At 42.1% G+C, this 24,672-nt stretch overlaps 1 protein-coding gene across 3 annotated transcripts in view; it reads left to right on the top strand.

Moving 5' to 3' along the window:
* Nucleotides 1–20,099, top strand: part of JUP (junction plakoglobin) — a 41,927-nt gene extending 21,828 nt beyond the window's left edge. For all 3 annotated transcript variants that reach the window (XM_072111369.1, XM_072111370.1, XM_072111371.1), the window contains exons 2-15: nucleotides 2,696–2,910; nucleotides 4,417–4,667; nucleotides 4,748–4,986; nucleotides 5,111–5,312; nucleotides 7,193–7,337; nucleotides 8,893–8,996; nucleotides 10,840–11,178; nucleotides 11,376–11,531; nucleotides 12,002–12,121; nucleotides 15,561–15,711; nucleotides 15,803–15,924; nucleotides 16,046–16,085; nucleotides 16,969–17,118; nucleotides 18,593–20,099. In XM_072111369.1, coding sequence (XP_071967470.1) covers nucleotides 2,703–2,910; nucleotides 4,417–4,667; nucleotides 4,748–4,986; nucleotides 5,111–5,312; nucleotides 7,193–7,337; nucleotides 8,893–8,996; nucleotides 10,840–11,178; nucleotides 11,376–11,531; nucleotides 12,002–12,121; nucleotides 15,561–15,711; nucleotides 15,803–15,924; nucleotides 16,046–16,085; nucleotides 16,969–17,105 — 2,214 coding nt within the window. In that variant the 5' untranslated portion in view covers nucleotides 2,696–2,702 and the 3' untranslated portion in view covers nucleotides 17,106–17,118; nucleotides 18,593–20,099. The remainder of the gene's footprint in view (nucleotides 1–2,695; nucleotides 2,911–4,416; nucleotides 4,668–4,747; nucleotides 4,987–5,110; nucleotides 5,313–7,192; nucleotides 7,338–8,892; nucleotides 8,997–10,839; nucleotides 11,179–11,375; nucleotides 11,532–12,001; nucleotides 12,122–15,560; nucleotides 15,712–15,802; nucleotides 15,925–16,045; nucleotides 16,086–16,968; nucleotides 17,119–18,592) is intronic.
* The last annotated feature ends 4,573 nt before the right edge of the window (nucleotides 20,100–24,672 follow it).

The following is a 24,672-nucleotide window of genomic DNA, read 5'->3' on the forward strand; positions in this document are numbered from 1 at the left end:
GGCATTCCTGGTTTGTGTCCTAGTTACAGGATGGGGGAGGGACGGTAAAATGGCAGTCCACTACCTCTGCTCTATATCAGCGTAGCATGTATCTACAGTCACACCACTTCAGAGCAATCTGTGAGCAGTGTATACTGACACATGCAAGGTCTATAAAGACTATACGAGGGACCACCTGCCCCCAGCATGTGTATGACTTGTAGCTCCCCCTCCTAGTTCCTGGGTGAGACTGCTGCGTCCGCACCTCTGATCTAATACAATATTCAGCCCTCTGCCTAGAGCACAAGTCCGGCATTATATTTCCAGATCATATTTTTTTGCTGCATTATTAATGAAGCTGGTGTAAATGCGGAGATGCTCTTGTTCTTCCAGCTGGAGTAGTCTGGGACATCCAGGTGGCTCTCATGATTGTGGCACACAGATAAGTGCCCCTCTTATTCTGGCATCAAGTGCCCTCTTTTTGTTTCCCGGTGTCCTGGCAGCGTGTCTACAATTCCCAGTCTAACAAAAACCTTGCAGCGGCTCATTGAAGTAACATTGTGTTGACACGCACTTGGCATTGTGTGCCTGATCAGTGCATTGAGTGGCCCTTTGTCCGCCCGTCCCATGGGGCAACAGAGATAAGCCTAGAGGATGCCCTGTGACTACATTCTCCATTGCTTCCCTGCCTTTCGTTTTCTAGGTAAACCAGCTTGGCGGCTTCTCCCCCACCCTGTAACTCCAGAGGAAGCCCTGAGCAGGGACTCGGTGACAGGCAGACATTCCAGATCGGGGTGTGCCGCCCTATGACGAGCTGCTGGCTTTGTCTCTGCTTGTTTATTGTCTTCCTTGTTTTTCTGATTTTCCCCGCACCCCCTTTTGGCACATTATTTTCCAACAAAGCGTCTTCCCAGCCATGTCACTTTACTGTAGGTTTCTGAAATTTGTAGAGGGAGGGGATTTTGTCTGCAGTCCATAATCAAAGGATTGTAAAGCAGCGCTCCCCAACTCTATGTAACTTTTGGGCTGTGTGCAGGGGTCACTAGACTGGTTGTCACGTAGACTGTAAACACGGCCACCTTCCTACACCCAACAACTTACAGTATTTGTATAATTTGGACGTCAATATTTGACCCAAAAAAATATTTTGAGAAGTCTTAAATAAGACTAGAAATATAAATCTGCTGTGTCAGTGGTTTTGACCAGGTCCCCTATTATCACGTATAAGGAATTTCAGTAAACGGCAGATGAAACCATAGAGGGTGAATGATTTCTTTTCTTTTTGTAACTTTGTATTCTTGGTGCTACCATGTTAAATTCTAAGACTTCTATGGTCGCCCTCTCTAGTTTCTTAGTACAATATTACATTTTTCCTCTTGCATTCTGTATATGCTTCTTAATATGCTGTATGACGAGATGGCACGGCTTGACGGACACCATGGTTAAGGCCGTTGCCCACAAGCTAGTTTCATTCAGCAACCTCTCTTCTAGTTCTTGTCTGGTTTACTGAGCCGAATCTAAAATCTCTGCACTGAACAGAGATTTTAATTCAATTTTGTCAGTCTAGGCTCTGACTGGACATTGGCCAGCACATGGATTGCGTTTGTTGGCCAAACTGTTGTGAGCAACTGGCTTTTGTACAGGCACTCTCAAAATTTTGGTCAAACCGATTGTTGTATCTTACCTAGGTGATTGAAGAGATCCTATAATGTTACACAAGTGATTGATCAGTTGACTCAAATTATTTTTACTCAAGTCATTGGAACCTTTGTGTAATTCAAAAATTAGGCTCCTATACTGCACTTAACTATCATTAAGCAGATGCCCAAGAATTGCAGCGGTTCATAAAGTTTGGCTGAATCTGACCTTGTTCCACTGCCCGGAAATGTTATGTCCTGTCTTGGCAGCCTACTTCTGTTGGTGTAATACTTATGTGTAGGTGTGGATTGCCTCCGACGTTTTCTCACTAATAGAAATTATATAACTTTCTTTCCGCTGGGTGAGGAGGATAAGGGGTGTGATAATGGGATTTTTGGCTTGCTAATTCCTTTAGAGCTCTGAGACTGCTCGCTTTCTTCCTAGTTCCAAAACCCCCTGTTAAAAAAGGCATTTTACAGAGCATCTGCTCATGTCGAACTGGGAATAATTTTCGGCGGCATCTGTTCTTTCAAGACCACTCTCATCATGAGATGTAGCAACCCAACTGGCGGTGGCGCTGCTCAATGACTATACTGGTTGTGGTGAGAACCCTATAGTATGCCCTCTGACGTCATGTTGTGGAATGGCATGACCTGTGTATTCTGCCGTGTAAGGAGGTGACCCCATCAGACCCCAGTACCAGCACTACATTGTGCGCTGTGCTGCTCATTTCCCATTCCGTTACTATGTGCCAGCTGTCTTTTGCATAAAACATTTTCACCCTGCACGCCAGCTGTAAATGTCTTGCGAGGTTTTTGTTTTTTCCTCTCTAGAACAGAGGAATGTGTCACCGATGCCAATTCTCTCCTATAAAAGGGCATCGCGTATTACTGTAGCCTCTGTCACGTACTTAGAAATCTATATATTGTTTGATGCTCAACCTACTGTATTTGTATGGATTTATGTCTGTGTTCACCTGGAAGTTTTGCTTGCAAACAGATGGCTTCCTGTGGACTTGGTTCGTTCAGTGAATGAAATGTGAAGACGTAACTGATTCTCACGTTTTCCTTCTCCACAGAAGTAGAATGGAGTTAATTGACGTAGCGGAGCGACCTATTAAGGTCACGGAGTGGCAAAAAACGTACACTTACGATTCCGGCATCAACTCCGGAGTGAACACCTCCGCACCATCACTGAATGGCAAGACCGTTCTTCTGGAAGATGATGACATGGGCTACTCCAAGCAGTACACAACTGTGAAGACCACCACATACACACAGCAGCAAGCACCAGGTGGGCCTTAAATGAAATATTACAACTGTGTATTGCCTCTAACTGCTGCCAAATATCTTAAAGGCGATTTCCCATCTAGGCACGGGATGTGTGGGTCTATTGACCCAGTCTGGCTGAACGGAGGGTTTGCACGGCCACACTCCATTTAACTGTAGGCAATGGTGAACATGAATGGAGTGGTTGTGCATGCGTGGCGCACTCCGGGGTGCACTCCGGGGTCAGTGGTCCCAGAGGTAGGACCTGCAACGATCATCTACTTGTGACATCCTGTGGGCATAGACTAGGTAGGCAAAGCCCTTCAAGTGCTGCCTGCGATTCTAGAGGGCCCATATGAAGAGGCACTAATAAATATTGAGAAATGGGCAAAAATAACTAAAGTTGTGGTGCCAGCTTAACAGAAACTCAACTCCCTATCCATCTCAGGGAGTCTGTTTTTCAATTCATACGCCCTCAAGTTGCCATCTTTTGTCAAGCTGGAGCTGTCCATAGCTAGCAAATGCCATACAAGGCTATTGTATTCCTGTAGTTCAAGCAGTATGTCTCATCCTTGTGAGTTTCCAGGGGGAACTGTAACATTTCCTTTTATTGCAGCTGGCACTGACAGCGTTAGCGTGGCAGCGCCGCTGACCTTGGGCAAGGGAATAAAGGCTTCATTGTTACTCTGCACTTGTCTGCAGCATATTTAAACAACCTCTTTAAAAGCTGTTTGGGTCTCTATGGCTCCTTCCCATGATATTGGCCTTGAATGCAGCCCTAAACTAGTTATACGGAAGTATCCTACAATTGTCGTGGCTTTTAAAGGTGGCATTTGTCTTCAATTAGAAGTATTGATTGGTATGAATTTAGTTACTTTGACACAAGTTTTAACTCGGTTACATTTACTGTACGAGCGTTGAACCATCTTATACTGCTAATACTTGGCTGTGCAGGGGGAATGTTAATGGACTGTTTTTCTATAACGCATTGTCTATTTGCCAAGTGTGTCTTGTTAGCCATTTTCTGTGTTGCCTTTAATTATCTCCCTGGTTCTCCTGTGAGTCGCAGTTTTGGGTAATTAGCCAAGTGCACAGTAAATGGGCTGTTGAGATATGGGTAGGACGGGCTGCTCGGGAAATTTCGAAATGGAAGGTAACGTCTGTATCCATGGCTGAATGGCTTCTTTAGAAAGTCTTCTATCACTGGAAGATTTCCCTTTAGGATTTATTATCGCATCTAAGAGTGAAAACGGAGTGTATGGCAGCAACAAGTCCCCTATTCTTGTCCCTCACTTTTAAAGTTTTTTTTCCATCCTACGCTAAGATGGTATATCACCAGGATATGCCATCAATTTGCCTTGTGGGAACATGACCTTTTAGAATTGTGAAAATGAAGGTCTCCATTGAGCTAAACTATAGCAGTTAAGGTGCTCTATTTTGAGTTTTAGTCCCCCCAAAAACTTTCCATGTGGATTGAGTTGTGGCTTTGCCTAGTAAGGTTCTAAACATCATCTTTACCGTTGTCACCTAGACATGGAGACCCAGCTTGCCATGACACGAGCCCAGCGCGTTCGTGCAGCTATGTATCCAGAAACGGTGGAAGACTCTTCTTACCTTCTGACAACTCAAATTGAGGGACAGCAGACCAATGTGCAGAAACTTGCCGAGCCCTCCCAGATGCTGAAATCTGCTATTGTCCACCTCATCAATTACCAAGATGATGCTGAACTGGCCACCCGCGCCATCCCTGAGCTCACCAAACTCCTGAATGATGAAGATCCGGTAAGTTCACCTCACATCTAGAGAAAAAAAATGGACTTTTAACGGATCATTTCTAAGGGGTCATGGTTTTCTTCCATCAGGTGGTGGTGAACAAGGCCTCCATGATTGTTAACCAGCTCTCCAAAAAGGAAGCCTCCCGCAGAGCCCTGATGCAGTCTCCACAAATTGTTGCAGCCGTTGTGCGCACCATGCAGAACACAAGTGACATGGAGACCGCCCGTTGTACCACAAGCATTTTGCACAACTTGTCCCACCATCGAGAAGGGCTTCTGTCCATCTTCAAGTCTGGAGGAATTCCTGCTCTTGTTCGTATGCTTAGGTAACCGCCCCCACCTAGTCATGTTTATCCATGTATACTGGAGCATTTATCTCAAAAATGTTGTAAAACAAGCTTACTGTAGGTCAGTAATACATTGTAATTTTTATGCTTGTGTTTTTTTTAGCTCTCCAGTCGAATCGGTGCTGTTCTATGCAATCACAACTCTGCACAATCTCCTGCTGTACCAGGAAGGAGCCAAGATGGCCGTACGTTTGGCTGATGGTCTGCAGAAAATGGTGCCTTTACTAAACAAGAATAATCCCAAATTTTTGGCTATAACAACGGACTGCCTGCAACTTTTAGCTTATGGAAATCAGGAGAGCAAGGTGAGCCAACATGACTTTGTGAATTGAGAGACTCTTTGGCTCTCAGTTTTCTGCTGGTGACTTGCCACCGGTTGTTCTATAATTTTGGTGATTGTTGAATTTCCATGTGTTTTTACAGGCGGGCTTGAGTATAACACATTCTACGCTTTGAACAGTAAAAAGACCATTATGAAAGGCAAACGAAACCTTCCATATCTCCTCTCACTACTTGCAGATAGTCTTGTAGGAATCCTTTAGAGAACAAGGGATTGAAGGGGATTTGTGGCCCTACAACTATTACTGATCTAGGATAGGTTTCTATAATAGGTGATTAGTGGGCGTGCTGCACCCAGTATCCCTGCTGATCAGCTGTTTTGGGCAGTGCCGGAAGAACACTTCTTTCTGTGGTGTAGTGGCTATGGAGCACAACGCCTACGGAGAGCGGGACAGCCAGTCTGTAGTGTAAAACTGATTGGCGGGGTGCCCAGTGTTGCTCCCTCACTTTGGGAAGGTTATTATAGTTTTAGTGACAGAATTTTAACCCTTTCGAATCCGTTTCATTTTTAGGTGGTTGCTTGGTAGATGCGGTTGTAAAGTAAATGATTTTTTTTTCTTTTTATATAATATACTGAAAACATTCTATCTTGTCTATTCCCTTCTACACATAGAAGCTAAATGCCAATGCTCTGGCAGGATTTCTATGCACTTGCTTTGTCCTTGATTTTAATAAACAGACATGTACAGTGCCTGCTCCTGTTGTAACAAGCTGCCATCCAAACCACATAATAAAGCATAAAAGGCTTTAAGATCACTGTTTCAGGAATCTCTGCAATGTCAAATAATTAACCAAGGAGAGCACACAATACTCCACCCTCCAACCTCCTGTCCAAAATCGTTCATATTCAGGAACAGTGCAAGGAGGCAAGGGCAATTTCGGATGCTTGAGTGGATCAATTTTCTATAAATATGTATCAAGATAGATGGATTGCTGTGCCTACCTTGATAATGATCTCTTCAGGGAATACATACTGAAGTTTTCAAGTTTTACTTTTGCACTTATAAGTTGAAGGTAAAAAGATCAATGTTACAGTAAACGAAGATTAAAGTGGTTGTCCAGGGCGTGGTATTACAGCTAATAAACTAAGGACAATTGTGGCACGTTTTGACGCTGAACTTTGCAGTTTGGACTGTGTCCACCATTTAGAAAAACATGGCGGCTTTCTTCCACCTTGCCATACAGGGGCATTCCGTTTCTCTTTTCTCTCTCCATAGAAAGCAGAGTGGCCCCCTGCTCATGGCGGTGCTGTTAGACACAGCGGCCCACATTTATTAAAAACTGTGCAGGCTGCACTATATGCCGGGTGCTTGTGGAGTGTACAGAGTGTGTTAGATTCATGAATTGTGGTGCACGTTCTTCATGAATTTGGGGTCCCCTGCACTGCTCAGAAAGTGTGCCCTGTTTTGCTTTTTTGAATTGTAGCGCACATCGGACAGAATTGTGGCGCATGTTCCAACTCAGCACTAACACGCCTCTTTAGGTGCACTTTTTTTTTTTTTGTCTTTTCGGGCACGGTGCTACCACAACACAAAACTGGTGCAGACCCTTTATAAATGTGGAACAGTGTGCTCACAGCTCTGTGACCGGGTGCATAGACCTCATTGGGGACTATGGTCTGGTTGCAAATTGTGGGGTTAGAGTGTGGCCCCCATTATGGCTGTGTGCATGTAGCCCAAGCTCTAATACCTTCCATGGATAAGGCCGCCTCAACCTTCACATTTTTTTTTCAAGTTAATGGTAAAGCATCTGAGATACACAGATATTTTGACGTTGGGTTTTAAATTGAGTATTGTACTAATCTTCAACCAAAGTCTACTGAAACTAAAGCCTGGTTTCTCCACAGCTCATCATCCTAGCCAATGGAGGACCTCAAGGTCTAGTTCAAATCATGAGGACTTACAACTATGAGAAGCTTCTGTGGACCACCAGCAGGGTGTTGAAGGTCCTGTCAGTGTGCCCAAGCAACAAGCCGGCCATCGTTGAAGCTGGTAAGTACATTTAGATCATCCAGCTGGTACAGGAGTCTTGAGTGGCATATCAAGCTATATGTAACCTCTTCCCTCAATGGAGATAGTTCATTATCCAACGGGAACTCTTTGCAGATTCGGCTGCGGATGTTATACTCCATGTTTTCCGAGCTGTAGCTGCAACGTTTTTTGGGGTTTTCATTCCCACTTAAAACACTACATTTGATCATCCCTGTTGCCTCTCGATGAAAATGTCCACAATGATATAGCGGCCGTGTCTGGCTGGGATGCCTATAAGTGTTGTGTTTTTTATGCCCACCATTATGTAGCTGGATGCAAATATTGTCTATCTTCTACTCCTAAAGCATAGCTGACACAAAGTTCTTTCAGTAGTAGCTTACTTCCATGTCCTTAAACCTGCTGACTAGCTCCTGCCATGTTACCTGTGATCATCATTATTCACATGCATCAGATGGTGGAGATGCTGAATGGGCATTATTTGTACAGCGGATGTATTCTGCCATTTATCACTCATGCAGGAGCTAGAAGGTTTTGCATGTGGGCCCCTTCACGTCAGTATTCTGTTGATATCGTCCAAATTTGTTGTATACAGCAAAGTTTAAGGTTTTGTAAACTTGACTGATTTCTTCTTAATCCACATTTAATGTGCGGATATGGGGTAGAGCTATGATACCCCGAAAACAATGTGGGCAGCCATTTTTTCCTCACAATTTCATGGTGATGTATGAGTGCAGCTCTCTGCGGTTTGTTTCTGGTGATGTATAAAACTTCTGCATCCGTGGGGCGAGAATGAGTACAGTCCCATTTTATTCTTTGTTATTTTATGTAATTTTTTTTTTCTTTTCCCATTTCTTCCCGTAATCCTTCCACCACTAATTCTGGTTTTACTCGGTGAGTCAGCTGCTGGTCCGTCTGCTCTGAGCCCTCAGACATCTCTTTGTGATGTGCTCTGGCATGGCTTGAAGGCACCAAGCGTACAAAAGCTGCTCCATGACCTGTCACATATGTCTGCGTGCAGTGTTGGCTCACAAGGGAATCTCCGCCATGTACTCCCGTCCCCTAGAGTGGAGGTCCTGGTAGTGATGTGTTATAGTGTGGAAGTAATTGTCCTTCTCAGTTGTGCTGCTCTAATACAGGTCACCAGAGTTTGACTTTCCACCTGGGATTGATGTGAAGCTTACCGTGGCATACATCTCCGGTCTTCATTTTACCCCATTCTTGTGCTGATAATCTATTGATCTAATTGTCTTTCCTATCTTTACTATGGAAATAAAATTTATTGGACACAAACTTGATCTTATGTTTTCTGCTGAAACAAGTTTGGAAACTATGTACTGGGACATTTTAAAGGTGTCCAAGGCTCAGATCAGAGATGAAAGTGAAAATTATTATTTAGGAATGTTAATACTAGAATGTCTCTGAGCCTGAAGGATGCGTTGCCTTTTAGGTTCTTCTAAACGCTGGGACAAGATACAGGTCATAGCATGTGGTTGCCTTGGGTCTCATCAATCACTTTTTTTTTTTTTTTCCTTACCATTCTTTGTTCATCTTGTAGGAGGAATGCAGGCTCTGGGGAAACATCTCACCAGCTCCAGCCCAAGGCTTGTACAGAACTGCTTGTGGACTCTTAGAAACTTGTCTGATGTTGCCACTAAACAGGTGAGCACTGAAGTCCTCATTGGTCCATGGTCACTACTAAAACGATTGGTGCCATTGCTGTATGATCAGTTGAGGTCTACATGTTGTCATGCTTGGCCACTAGAACATCAAGCAGGGCTCGATATAGTCCAGTTACCCTATTGACCTGATCACTTATTAGAATTGTCTATTCAAGCCTAGCATTGGTGTTGTCATTTACTTGAAATAAAATTCTTTGGTTCCTGACTAGTTATTTGTTGGCAAGTCCAAGAATATTCATACAGGAATCCTATGAAAATTTCACATTAAGACATAATGTCTACATAGAAGTTGAGTCGTTTCCCTATCTAACAAAAGGGAAGTATTTTTCACAGAAATTCTGACTTGTGATAAATTAAGCAACATTGTAGATAAGGAAGCAAGTGGTCAATGATTATACCAGGCTCTGGTACTTATCCCACTATATGCTTATACAGTGGGATACGTCGTGGGGGCAGGAGTGAATCACGGCAGTAGCCGGCAATTGGCTGGTGCTGATGTACGGGGTGTCTCCCCAGTGATGTCAATGTCCTTCAGAGCGGTGTATCGGCGAGGATGCAATACGCTGCATCTGTGTCTCGTAGCCTTCTGGTGTCTCCTATGAGCGCTTATGCCGCTCTTTCCATAAAGGCACACGAACAGTCTGAGACACTAATGCAACCTGGGCTCCACCTCACTGTGGCTGGTTTCACGTTAGTCCGTGATCAGTCCTTTATCTGTACTCCTGGCTCTGCTGCATATCAGGGAAACAAGAATTCTGTGCATCGATATAATACACAGGGTACAGCCCCCAGAAGAGTGATAAATTGGTGACATGGCACTGACGATGTAAATCCCGGCCCAAGTCTGAAAAGAAACCTATACCCCATGTCTTGACCTTTCCTGAAAAAGCCCAAAACCTTCCTAGCTCTCCTCTAATTATTGTATTAGGTCAGTGCATTTACTGACAAATCTCCATTAGTCTTGATTCACAGATGACGGCTGATGTAGAAGGTCCCATAAAATTCTAGGGTTTATTGAGCCGGCCTCATTTCACTCCGGTGATGGGCTGAGGAACAATATTTCGGGCAACAATTAAATCAAACATGGGTGTGTAGACCTGTGATACTGCACACACCTTACATATAAGCCAGCAAAGGCTTGTGGTTTATGAGCGCACCACGCCTCAGCATGTGCTGGAACACTTGGCCCTTGTGTCCTATCCCATTTGTCACCACTCGCACCTTATTTGTTCTGTGTAATCCAGAAGAGCAGATCCCTATGTGCATCATTGACACCATCTGTGATTAAGGAGGGATTCCCATAAAGAGTAGTCTGAGTAGTCGTTCTTTGTATACAGCAACTATGTAATACCATTATTCCATTTTTTTTTGATGGTTTAACAATGATTATTATAGTGAAGATCCACCCTGGATAAGCATTGAAAAGTTACACATTTTAAATATTCAGCATATCATTCATTTTTAGAATTTTTTGGCAGTCATTAGTTGTTGACCACTGATGTGACAAAGCTGAGGTGCCATATTGGGGTTCTTGGTGGAGAACCCAAGGAACCTGTGACTGTCTATGATGCTATTTACACGTTGAGTCTTACCCTGCCATGACCAGAAGTGATGCTGCTTGTCAGATGGAGCGTGGGTGTGAGCCTGAGGAATGATACTAAATTCCACATGGTCTCACCAATTTCTCACCTGGTTGGGTCTAAGAACATCTATGGCCTGATAGTAAATGTGTACTTTATATTGCTGGTTTCATTGAATTCATTACAGGGCAGAGCTCAGATCTTTTCTAGTTTTAATACCTTATCACCTTTTTTTGTTTGCAGGAGGGATTGGACAATGTACTGAAGATCCTTGTCAACCAGCTGAGCTCCGATGATGTCAATGTCCTGACTTGTGCAACCGGCACTCTATCCAATCTGACCTGCAACAACAGCCGCAACAAAACTCTGGTGACCCAAAGCAACGGGGTGGAGTCTCTGATCCACACCATCCTCCGAGCAAGTGACAAAGATGACATTGCCGAACCTGCAGTCTGTGCTCTCCGACATCTCACTAGCCGTCACCCTGATGCAGAGGTGGCGCAGAACTCAGTGCGACTTCACTATGGCATCCCAGCCATTGTCAAACTGATAGGCCAACCATTCCAGTGGCCACTGGTCAAGGTAAGATGGTTTTCCTTCTGCACATGCACCTTGACTTATCTCATACTTGTTGGGCTGAATAATAAATTAGTCTGAGCTCCCCCTAGTGGTGGCTGTAGGTAGGAAGGATCACAACATTTCACTATACAGCCATTTCAAGTAACGTTTCAACCTATTTTTTTCTCTTCTCTGCCTTAATTGTAATTTGTAATTAACAGGCAACCATTGGATTGATCAGAAACCTGGCACTGTGCCCTGCCAACCATGCACCCCTTCATGATGCAGGGGTAATCCCTCGTTTGGTTCAGTTGCTGGTTAAAGCCCATCAGGATGCACAGAGACACGCGGCTTCAGGAACCCAACAACCATACACGGTAAGATTATATGAGAAGTGTGCTCTATAGGACTTTTGGACGGACTCTGTGCCTCACGTGTAAATTGGTTGTGTCTAGAATTGCAGACGTTTCCCATAGGGGGTACAGGGGTGAGTTGCAATACCCTAAACTGACTAGTATGTGCCATTTTGGGGGGAAAAAACATAATTTGATAAAATCTATCCAAAGCTATAACATTGGAGTGAAGAATTCAGCAGTTTAATATTTTCACATTTGTTTCCATATTTTTTTTTTCAGTCAAGAGTGTAGACAGAAGCATGGCCCCGGGCACATCCTCAAGTAGAATCTCCCCAAATGTTGTCACTGTCCCATATATCTGACAACATTAATTTTTCATGCCCAGCCATTCCCTTGATTCTGACTGCTCTGTATTACGTGATTCACTGTGTTAAGTAGAGTGGAAAATAGGTCGGTTATTCTTCATCCGCTGTCACGTACTATTTCCCCAGGACGGTGTCAGAATGGAGGAGATTGTGGAAGGCTGCACCGGAGCCCTGCACATCCTGGCCCGGGAGCCCATGAACCGCATGGAGATCTACAGGCTCAACACCATTCCCTTGTTTGTACAGGTAAGGCTCCTGATCTTGCATGAGGAAGGATGAGTATCCTAGTGGGATATATCCCCGCATACAGGAGATTCCGTGTTCACAATAGGGTATTTAGATTGTGATTGGTACACAGCGATGGCCACAACTAGGACGTTCAAGAGATGCGTTTCTTGGATAGATGTAAAAGCAAATCAAGCAGTCCACTCTTATTGAACAAGACTATCCAAATTGTAAGGTTAGCCATCTGTGACTGTTCTTGGCTTAACCCTAGCCTAAGACACTGTTACGTGACCTGCTTCATCCAGTGACTGATCACCTCAATCCCTTTCATTTTCTAGGAGACTTCACTTCCTGTGTTGTAGCCTATGGAAATATTAAAGGGGTTCTTATAGTTAGTATCATAGTTTAAATGGCTGAAAAAGACGCATGTCCATCAAGTTCAACCAAGGAAGGAAGGGGATTGAATGAGGAAGGTATTTGGGGGAAAAAATTCTATATAACATAACCATCAATGTTATTTAGGTGTAAAAAGACATCTAGGCCATTTTTGAAGCTCTCCGCTGTCCCTGCTGTGACCAGAGCCTGAGGCAGGCTATTCCACAGATTGATGTTTCTCATAGTAAAAAAGCCCTGTCGCCTCTGGTAATTTAAACCTTGTTTTCTCTGGACGCACAGTGCCCCCTTGTCTTTTGTTTTAATCTGGAACAACTTGCCATCATATTTTTTTGTATGGACCATTCATATATTTATATAAATTATGTCCCCTTGTAGTTGTCTCTTCCAGACTAAATAAATCTAGTTGCTTTAATCTTTCCTCATAATTGTGACCCTCCATTTTTTTTATGGGTCTTCGTTGAACCCTCTACAGCTCCAGGGCATCCATTTTATCCTTTGTCGTAAGCACATTACACTAAATTATTAATATTGTTTGTGTAACAAAAATGTAAAAAAAATTTCCAAACGTTCTGTATAAATTCTTCATGATACAGGCAGTCCCCGGGTTACATACATGATAGGGTCTGGAGGTTTGTTCTTAAGTTGAATTTGTATGTAAGTCGAAACTGTATATTTTATAATTGTAGATCCAGACAAAAAAATTTTTGGCCCCAGTGACAATTGGAGTTTAAACATTTTTTGCTGTAATGGGACCAAGGATTATTAATAAAGCTTCATTACAGACACATTACAGCTGATTATTGCAGTCTGGGACTATAGTAAAGCATTCAGAAAGCTTCACAAGAGGTCAGAGGGGTCTGTCTGTAACTATGGGTTGTCTGTAAGTCGGGTGTCCTTAAGTAGGGGACCGCCTGTATATGTATCTTTTTTCTTCTAGATTTCTGCTTGTTGTCTTCTTGCCGTCATGCAACAGGAAGCTTCATCGTTTATTTCCTGTAGATAAACGAAGGTCTATGGTCATACGGTATACGGCTTGTTACTATCACACATCTTTGTTTACGGTGTCTGTTATAATGACATCACATGACCATGGACCGGTGTTTATCTACACAAATTAAACTATCAAAGAAGACGGCAAGCGGAGATCTAGAAAACCGTAAAGAATTGATACAGAAAGTAATTGGAAAATTTTATACCTTTTCATTACACAAACCATATCAATTATTTGCTGGAATTTGCTTAAACTTGGACATATAATTAATCTCTAAAGCCTTACTAAAGGAGTAGTTGGAGAAAAGAAAAACAGCGCCACACTCCAGTCTGTGGCATTATTTGGTAACACAGCTCAAGTTAATTTGCCCGCAATGCAAGATGTAGCCCATGGGTGGCAGCGTTTCTAGTCACATCTGAGACAACCTTATCTGCGAAGGATCGATTGTATGCAGCAGGGTGTATGTCATATTGTCGAGGGTGTGACCACTTACTGTATAAAATCAAAGGGTGGATGTTACAGCCCATAAGACAATAATGGTGATTTATTATTCTACAATACAAAATTCCATTAAGAAGAGGTGTCCACAAGTTCCAGTTACTCTTCCCAGTCACCGCACTATATGCCCCTTTCCTGACCTTGGACATTAGGCCGTCATGAAGCCTCCATGTAGTTAATAAATGCTGACAAATGTGGCAGCGGCTCTGCAGAGGAAGTGTTGTGCGGCCGCGCTCCCTGGGTATTCCAGAGCGAGACGTTGAACGCCGTAATTGATTAGTATGGAAGTCCTCCGCTGGATGCATCCCGCCTCATTAATTAGTCATTTGTGCTTCTAATTGCTCCATTAACTTGATCCATATTTCCGGGATGTTTATGGGCAGGGTTACTGTTAAAGCACTGGTTTCTTCAATGCCAGATTAGGGATCAATATGTGGTATATGAGATCTGCTTATGGGGTTCTTTAATGTATATAACCTTTAAGCTTTTTATACTTCTAGCAACCCCCCCACCTCCTGAGTAAACCATTAAAGATTCTTTTAGAAACTGAATTGTGTAGTTAGATGTCACCATGAAGAATCTACAATGGTAGCTTTACATACACAATATTTGTGTGTATAGATATAGAAGATGGAGGGACCCAAACTGCTGATTTGCAATAACAGATCTTGTTCTATGTAAGGATATTTAATGGAAGGAGGCTTCATATTTGAGTCCTGGTTAAGAGGATGCATTGGATGAAAGGTGATGGGACCAGCCAACTATCTCAGCCGCATATTTTAGGAGACACTTTATTCTTGTTCAATCTCTCCATTAAAATCAACATTCATGCTTGCCAATGCTGATTTTATTAAAGGAAATCTACCACCAAAATCCAGCATGATAAACCTGGAACACTTGCTCATAGATCCAGCCACCGTGACACTGGTAATCTTCTTATATTTGTTATTCATTGAAATCCTTCCTCCTGAAATCAAATTATGCTAATGAACCAGAAGGCCTTTGGAGGAGGGGGGTTGTTACCAGAGCCCCTCAGTGCCCTGGCTTCACTGACTGTTACACTGTGCAGAAACATGTGTCTCCTCCCACTGTGTGAGATACCATCCGGCAGAGGAAGGGGGAAGTACTGAGGGAAACGGCCTGTAAAGCCAGAGCACAGAGGGGCCCCCATAACCCTTCTGGCTCATTAGCATCATTTTAACATTTGATTTTTAGAATGAATAATGGATAACAAATATAAGAAGATAACCCAGTTGAGTGTCTGGATCCACGAGTAAGTGTCCCTGGTATGTCATGCTTGGTATTCTTGAAGGAATGGCTGCATCTAAAGTTGTTGGGCAGTTTTAGAAACCTCCTAAGCTGTGGGGACTCTGGGTAAAACATTGCTCCTTCAAAACTAATAATGATGCATTAAAATGACTAAACAATGCAGCTGAGTTTGTTTTTTCGAGGTAAAGCTAGCTCCTGCTATGGATTCACCCCTCCATGGCATATTGGCAGTATTTAAAATATTTAGGGTTTCGGGTTCTGCAAATATTTCTTCAATCCCACAATGTGGTTTCATGTCCCTTGCAGCTCCTGTACTCCCCCGTAGAGAACATTCAGAGAGTGGCAGCAGGAGTGCTGTGTGAGCTGGCCCAGGACAAAGAAGCAGCGGAGACCATTGATGCTGAGGGAGCCTCTGCCCCACTCATGGAGCTTCTGCATTGCCGTAATGAAGGGACAGGTAATAAATACATATTTGGATTGTGGGAGGCGATCACTCATGTGGATGCAGATCAGTTAGCTAACCTTATTACTGGATTTTTGGTCACCAGCCACATATGCCGCTGCGGTCCTGTTCCGTATCTCCGAGGACAAGAACGCTGATTACAGGAAGAGGGTGTCTGTGGAGCTCACAAACGCAATCTTCCGCCAGGACCCCGCAGCCTGGGAGGCGGTGAGTAATCAGCGGAGCTAAATAGTGTGACCGTGATTATCCATCAGGATTTCTCTGCACACTCCATATCTGCAGATCTGCTGTATAGGGTGTAAACTGATCTTTCGTTTTTTCCTCTTAGGCTCAATGTATGATTCCCATTGGTGATCCTTACCCAGACGGTGAGTTTAAGTTGTTGGCTCCCCCAGATATTCCAATTGCTTGTCAATTAGGTCTTCACTTCGGAGGTGGCTTTTTCTGTACAGTTCTGATGAAGCCGTAGACATACACACAAAGGCTACATTCACACAACAGTATGAGGGGGGGAAGAGTATGTACGGCTGCAAGCTTGCGGCTCCGTACACTGGGAAAAGATAGGACATGTCCCATCTTTCCCTGTGTTACGAGCCAATCGCAGCTGGCGCATATGTCAGTGAGTGTGCATGTAGCCAAATACTGTATTCATACTGGGGGGGGGCTTGTAGACCCCCTGTTCTAGTCATCGCAGCAGTCAAAGCTATTGGTGATAAACCCCATTCACTATTTCTTATATGTTCCAACTGATAGGTATCGGATTGCTAAATCAAACTAATATATTGGGGGAATTATGGTTCTATAGGGGTCACACATGCCGGACCCTAATCTGAGAATAGTTACAAAAAGTAATTAGTTAATGATGAATTTGAGTCCATGTTCACGTGACACAATTTGACCCTAGTTAATGGCCAGAAATTCTGTCAAATTGCTGGCAGGCTTTCTGATGTGAAATTTGACTGACCTGCCCTAAATTTTGAGCGGAACCTGTCTGAACTCTGACAGTAGGGCATGTTGCATATCGCTCCCATTGACTGAAATTGCCTGCCAGAATCCATCATGTAAATATGACCCTTACTAACAGATTCTTCAGCGGAATGTAAGAAATATGATTCTTGTATACTGAGGACCTCTGCTGGAGAGTTATGGGAATGCTTCAGCAAAATGTCGAAGGGGTTTTTTTCCTGTGTATCCTGGACCTATTTTTTGTGGCTGCAAGATTTCATGTAACATTTTTTGTTTTCATAACAGAAATGGAGAATTACCGCGGCATGTACGCCGAGGACATTCCTCCAGATCACATGGGAGATTTGGAAGTAGACTATAACATGGATGGCTACAGTGACCATGGAGGAAGGATGGCATACAATGATAACATAATGTCCTGAATCCACACTCAAGGTATATTGGAACAGTGCATTTTCATAATGTAAATTCAAGGCTTTTGTTAACAAATGTCTTAAAAAAAATAATAATAATTTCCAAAACTGAAAAAAATTGGCACAACATGATCCCACCTACTCTCACAACTATGTTTTTCCAAAATGCAAAGTTGCAACAATGCGCAAACCTAATCGCCATACAATGCCGTATGCTATTATAGTAAGGACTGGCTGCACGGGGCACAGTTAAAGGGAACCTGTCACCAGTGTCCAGCCTTCACAAACCCCACACAGTACCTTGTACCTATTAAGATGTCTTTATACATGTTTCAATGATGCTTCTATCCATGGGATTAGACACTCCGTACTTCTGAAAGACTTTTATACATGTCCTCTAACTAAAAATCCATGAAGGATATAGAGCTCCAGCATACAGTCAAGCTGCTAACATCGCCCGCCTCCGGAATACAGGAGATGGATGCCGGCTGTGTGTGACTCGCTGAAGGGAAATCTTCTCCCTCTTCTCCCCCCCCCCCCCCTCAACAATTCGGGATGTCACACACAGCCAGTGTCTCTCAACCCCCTTAGCAGTGTCCATTAGGGGACAATGTAGCCTGACTCCATGACTGGATCTTTAGTAACACAGGGCATCAGAAGAAGTCTTTTTAGGTGAATGCTGGCTCAAATCCCATGGATAGTCATGAGTTAAACGTGTATAAAGACTTCCAGAAGGTACTACGGTGTGTGATTTTGTTGGGGGGTGGTGGTATGGTCACTAGTGACAGGTCTCCTTTTAAAGGGAAACTATAACCAGATGTTACCCAATAATAGTACCCGGCATATTTTACCGGAGATGGGTTCAGTTAAAAGGCTGCACTGGGAGAGTCACTTTAGACACCATTATCTTCATTTCTATAGTACCTAGTACGTGCTTTTGGTGTCATAATAAAGATCCCATCAGGCTACAGAACCGTAAAGACATTGTTGCAAATGTGATCTGCCGATAAAAGTTCTTTTATAAATTGTATAGAACTGAAAATGGTACGTCTTCCCCTTGCAGCCTCTAAACTTGACTCATCTCAGGCGAAGTATGACTCTTCTCTGCTCATTTTCACATGGCATTGGAGAAGACTTTTATAAATAAACAGGTGTGAGCTCACAAGGACATTTCATCCCCTACCTGGGGGGACTAGCAGTTTAATGGGGTAAAATCTGATGGTGCCCCTTGGGAAGTGGTTATGTTCAGAGATGAAACTATGGTCCTCCATTGCTTTTAGGCTGCTTTCGCACAGCGTTATGCTCGTCCAGCCATGCGCTCCATAGCGAGGCACGGTGCAGAGCCGTAAACAACAGACAAGAGAGCAAACAAACCGCACTGCGAACAGACCCCATAGCCGTCCATGGGGACTTATGTCCTATATATGTCCCCACAATGGCAGCGTGATAGCGGCCGTACTTGTATAATCTTATCCGGTTTTCTTTTTCCCCTCTAGCTCCTCACTGTGGAAGAATCCAATCCAGTCAGAAGTGCCTACAAGACCCTACACCCTCCTTCTCTTACCCTGACGTCTCCCCTTTTTAAACAAAAAAAAAAAGCTTTTTATTTGATGGACTCTTTAGCATGGGGTCATATTCGAATTTTAAAAAAAATATTTTAAGCATAAGGGATCTTTCTTTTAGGATGCGGTGTGTTGGCCCCTTGTCTCTCGGGCCTGGAGATGGATGCACTGCTCTGCTCCATACTACTTTTAATGTTCGCCTTGGCCTAATGCGTCTTTTGTTTCTAGAGATTTATAAATATATAATTATTTTTTTTATCATTTTAATATGCAAAAGGCATCTATCCTCAGCTTTATTTTGTTTCAATATATCTCCTGCTATTTGGAGCTGTATTAAGAGGTTGTTTAATTTGCCTACGCACCCATCTTTTATAGCGCGTCATAGTCCTCTTTTGTGTTTTTTGTTTTTACATCTTTATTTTGGTAATCTGCCTTTTTGTGCCTGAATTCCACACTTGGCATCTGAGTTTGCTGGTTTTATGACGATTATTCGGGATATACAGCCCAGCGTGAAAATAGGAACCCATTAATGTTTCCATGCCCAGTTGTAGTATATAGTGTTATAACCCGGACCCATTGTTTGGGCAGGATTAGTGACGTGTATGATATGACCGTCTGAATAAAACCCAAATCTATTATCTGAAACACACACACACACATTCCCGGTTTGATGGTTAAGGGGCATCTTGTTTAAATTTGAATGGAATACTTTTGGGGGAGGGGGTTAACTCACTGTATTTCTATACATATTTTTGTTCACGTTTTGTCTCACTTGCCTTATTACAGTTTTTTAATAGATTTAGAATTTTTGCTTTCATAATGCAAAAGGCGGAATCTATAAAGTTTCAATATTTTATTATTCGTACATATATATTTTTTCCTCAATCCGGTCTTGCATAAGATGCCAAATACTTGACATGCTGAAAAATGTCATGCGTCCCCACAAATGGTTACCACTATATATTTTAGTTTTTTTTATATAATATTGTGCAAGTGCTACTGCTTTATATTACCAAGTTGGAGAGTTTAGATATCTCAGATTTTTTTTTTTTTTTTTTTTAATCTCGATAGTAATTCAAAATATGTATAGTTAAAAAAAAATAAAATAAAAAATATTGCCACATAAATGTGCAAATGATTTGAACTTTGTCATGTGAAGCCTAACACCCAGCAAAAAAGGTTGAGTACCAAGGGGGCTGTCTGTGTGTGGGCAAAAGGTGCACTTTAAAGCCTTTTTTTCTTTATTAAAAAATGTAAAAAAAAAATCTATTGGGATGAGTCTCCTATCCAAACATTGGTGATTTATGGTTGAGGCCAGACAGCAAGACACATGCACATTACAAAAATAACTTGTGGATAGGTTTTTGACAATGTAAATACATTCCCCTATTCAGTTTCATATGAATCTGTTTTGGCAATAAATCTAATCTGCTGCTTTGTGTTTTTTGACTTTTTTTTTCATGTTAGGGATGAATGAAACTCGGAAGAAATGCTTACCTTTATACTGTAATATTTGTATAGACTCAAAGCAGCTAATAAAACATATACAAAAATTGTCTGTCATTTATTATTACAAATGGTGAATATAAAGTTAAATTAGACTAAAGATGAGGAAACTCTCAATCCAGACAGGGCCGCATGGAGACACCACATTCTTACAGAAATATGATGCAAGGACTTTTTATCTGCCAGCCAAACTTAACTGCTGGAACATATTAACTGGTACATTGCCAGCTGAAGAGAAGTCCATTATATTTGTGTATAATGCAAGGACTCCCGTCCTGTGCAGGGTGTTCAGCCTTTTGGATGGGGCAATGTACAGGCTTCAGGACAATGGTAGATGCCCTTTAATTGATTAACATCCGTCCAACCGTCCTGCAGAGGATGTTGGTGCCCTTCATGTTGGCACTCTGGTGGTCAAATGCCCTGCCCCCAGCATCCTGATGGCTCGGAGACTGTCAATGAAGTATGGCACCTAGAAAATATAGATTGATACATATAGAAACGATTTCGGTAATATCTGGCGCGTTGATGTTTTGTTGTACAGTACAGCTGGTCCCATTAAAGTCTGAAGGTCAAGCCAACCACCATTTTCGGTTGTGTGAGCATCACAAGACTGTGAAGATTAGCCGGTAAGTCTTTGCTGCATATGCTAGCACCGGCGGCGGTCGGGTCCCGGTGCATGGAGAGGGCTCACGCGCTGAGCCCTCTCCATAGCCGGTAAGTCTTTGCTGCATATTGCATATGCTAGCACTGATCGCGGGCGTTTTCGCAGCGTGGGCTGCCGGCAACGCTGCCGGCAGCCTCAAAAAGATAGCGGCGCATGGGCGATCCGTCTCCATGGTAGCCTCGGGTCTTCCGAAGACCCGAGGCTTTATGTTTTAACCCGTTCATTACAATGTGCTGATAGCACATTGTAATGAATGAGGAAAATCCCCATATACTGCCATACTGTAGTATGGCAGTATATGGTTGGATCGATCAGACAACCTAGGGTTAAAGTACCCTAGGGAGTCTGAAAAATAGTATAAATAAAAATAAAAAAAAATAATAATAAAAAAACCTAAAATTTCAAATCACCCCCCTTTCCCTAGAACTGACATAAATATAAATAAACAGTAAAAATCAGAAACACATTAGGTAGCGATGCGTCCGAAAATGCCCGATCTATCAAAATATGATAACGGTTTTTCAATGCGTTTAACCCCGTAACGGAAAATAGCACCCAAAGTCGAAAATGGCACTTTTTTTGCCATTTTGAAAAATATAAAAAAAATCTATAAAAAGTGATCAAAAGGTCGTACAGTCCTAAAAATGATATCATTGAAAATATTATCAAATTTCGCAAAAAATGACACCACCCACAGCTCCGTACACCAAAGTATAAAAAAGTTATTAGCGCCAGAAGTTGGCAAAATCAAAAAAATTATTTTTGTACAGGAGGTTTTCATTTTTGTAAATGTATGAAAACATTATAAAACCTATACAAATTTTGTATCCCCTTAATCGTACCGACCCAAAGAATAAAGTAGACATGTCATTTGGGGCGCTCAGTGAAAGACGTAATATCCAAGCCCACAAGAAAATGGCGCGAATGCGGTTTTTTACCATTTTCATTGCATTTGGAATTTTTTTTCCCGCTTCTGAGTACATGGAATATTTCATAAAAATTTAAGGTACAGTATGGTAACATTTACAGTAAAATGGACGATGGTAATGTTGTTGTTGTATGCCTTATGTTTATGAGCGACAGTTTTCCTGCTATATACCTGCATGTCATAAGAATTTAAATTTAAAAAAGGACCATGTTAAATTCAAATCTGTTTTTTTTTTAATTTTTACCGGTGTTTTGTATGCGCTGGAATATATCTTAAACTCTATATTTTAAACAGGAAAGTAGGGGGGTCGACTTATACACCAGGTCGTCTTATACGCCGGAATATACGGTAGTTATATTCTTGTATATAGGGGGCAGTATTATAGTAGTTATATTCCTGTACATAGGGAGCAGTATTATAGTAGTTATATTCCTGTACATAGGGGGCAGTATTATAGTAGTTATATTCCTGTGCATAGGGGGCAGTATTATAGTAGTTATATTCTTGTACACAGGGGGCAGTATTATAGTAGTTATATTCTTGTGCATAGGGGGCAGTATTATAGTAGTTATATCCCTGTACATAGGGGGCAGTATTATAGTAGTTATATTCCTGTACATAGGGGGCAGGATTATAGTAGTTATATTATTGTACATAGGGGACAGTATTATAGTAGTTATATTCCTTTACAAAGGGGGCAATATTATATTAGTGATATTGTTGTACATAGGGAGCAGTATTATAGTAGTTATATTCTTGTACATAGGGAGTAGTATTATATTGGTGATATTGTTGTACATAGGGAGCAGTATTATAGTAGTTATATTCTTGTACATAGGGGGCAGTATTAGAGTAGTTATATTCTTGTACATAGGGGGCAGTATTAGAGTAGTTATATTCCTGTACATAGGGGGCAGTATTATAGTAGTTATATTTCTTTAAAAAGGGGGCAATATTATATTAGTGATATTCTTGTACATAGGGAGCAGTATTATAGTAGTTATATTTCTGTACATAAGGGCAGTATTATAGTAACTATATTCCTGTACCTAGGGGGCAGTATTATAGTAGTTATATTCTTGTACATAGGGGCAGTATTATAGTAGTTATATCCCTGTACATAGGGGCAGTATTATAGTAGTTATGTTCTTGTACATAGGGGGCAGTACTATAGTAGTTATATTCCTGTACATAGGGGGCAGTATTATAGTAGTTATGTTCTTGTACATAGGGGGGCAGTATTATAGTAGTTATGTTCTTGTACATAGGGGGGCAGTATTATAGTAGTTATGTTCTTGTACATAGGGGGGCAGTATTATAGTAGTTATGTTCTTGTACATAGGGGGGCAGTATTATAGTAGTTATATTATTTTCACCTCAGGCAGCAAAAAGGCAAGAATTGTCCCTACGTGGATCATAAGTAAGAATAACTGGTTGGCTGCACACAGGGGCTCTGGTAGACCCCAGTACTGTGCCCTACCTGCAGCCAGTTATTCACAATTACCTGCTGTATGGGTTAAGACAATTTCCATCATTACTAATATCGTCTTTTTTGTGCTCTGTATTGTAGTCTGCTCTGGGGTCTGATACTTATTGTGCAAATACAGTATTATGCAGTAGTGTTTTGTGTGGGGCATTTGCGCTGTACTGTGGTTTTTGGCACATCTAGGGTTTTGGTTAATACTGCTGCTCCCTGAAATGTAGCGGTATGACAATGCAGCCCTCGGACCGAAAAAGGTTGTGCTCCCCTGGTTTAAACCATATGGCACTGTAGTTTTCCTGGTTAAAATCAGGTTAATTGCAGAATATTACCCCGGTACTCAGATGATTGCTTGTTCATGTCCCATGGTGGAACTATTAAAAAAATAAAAAAAACAATGTTAATTAAAAATAAATTAATAAAAATGCTAATAAGCCCCATAAACATAAAGAGAAAAAAGTCATAACACAAACCCCACATAAATATAGCATCTCCACCTCTGCAAGGGCCAGTAGAATTAAAAAAAAGATCATTATTGATCTTGCTTGATGAACACCATAAAAAAAGTTGTCACAGGTCCATGCCCCTCCCTGTGCTCCTGCGCCCTGCAGCTTCTACTCACCCGTCCTCGCTCCTGCTTCCGATTCGGTGGCCGAGCAACTTCAGAAGATTTAAAGTGCCAGTGTGCTGTTAATTGGCGCTGGCCATACACAAAAACCTATTTAATCCAGACTCTCCTCGCACACCCTGCTGGATCTTCCTGCCTAGTGCCGTAGAAAAAACTTGTTCCCATGCCCTTTGCTGTTTTCCCGTTGTGACCATCGGATAAAGGTGGCAATGTGGTAGTACTAGATTCGGCATAATATGTATCCATGTGTAATGATCTTAAGGACACAACTGCATATGCGATTCTCCAGGATAACCCCACACAGCAGATCTTTCTCAATAATGCTTTACACAACAAAATAATTGACATAAATGAATTTGATTTTTTTATGTCCCCAAACTCCTGGCATATTTTTATGGACTCCCAAAGGTCCACAAGGGTCTTAGACCCCTTAAAGGATGACCGATAGTTTCAGGTGTGAATAACCTGACTCAGAACTTGGGGGTTTATTTCGCCAAAATACTTAGACCTTTTGTTTCTACTCTCCCCTCGTACACAAGGGATACGTTGGACCTACTACGTCACCTCGAGGGAGTAATGATTGATGAGCAGTGTACTATTGATATTGAGGCCCTATACTCCTCTATACCTCATGATATGGGCATCAAGGCTGTAGGGCTTTTTCTTTTATTGTATTTTTATTAAAATAAATTTTATAAAATAATACAGCCAATCACAGAGTAAATATATGCAAACAACTTCACAGGGATCACCACAAAGAACTGTAGTTGGATAACATATGGAAACATGCACAGTATGTCATACAAAT

Source organism: Engystomops pustulosus, chromosome 6 (genome assembly GCF_040894005.1).
Source record: "Engystomops pustulosus chromosome 6, aEngPut4.maternal, whole genome shotgun sequence".
Lineage (NCBI taxonomy): Eukaryota > Metazoa > Chordata > Amphibia > Anura > Leptodactylidae > Engystomops > Engystomops pustulosus.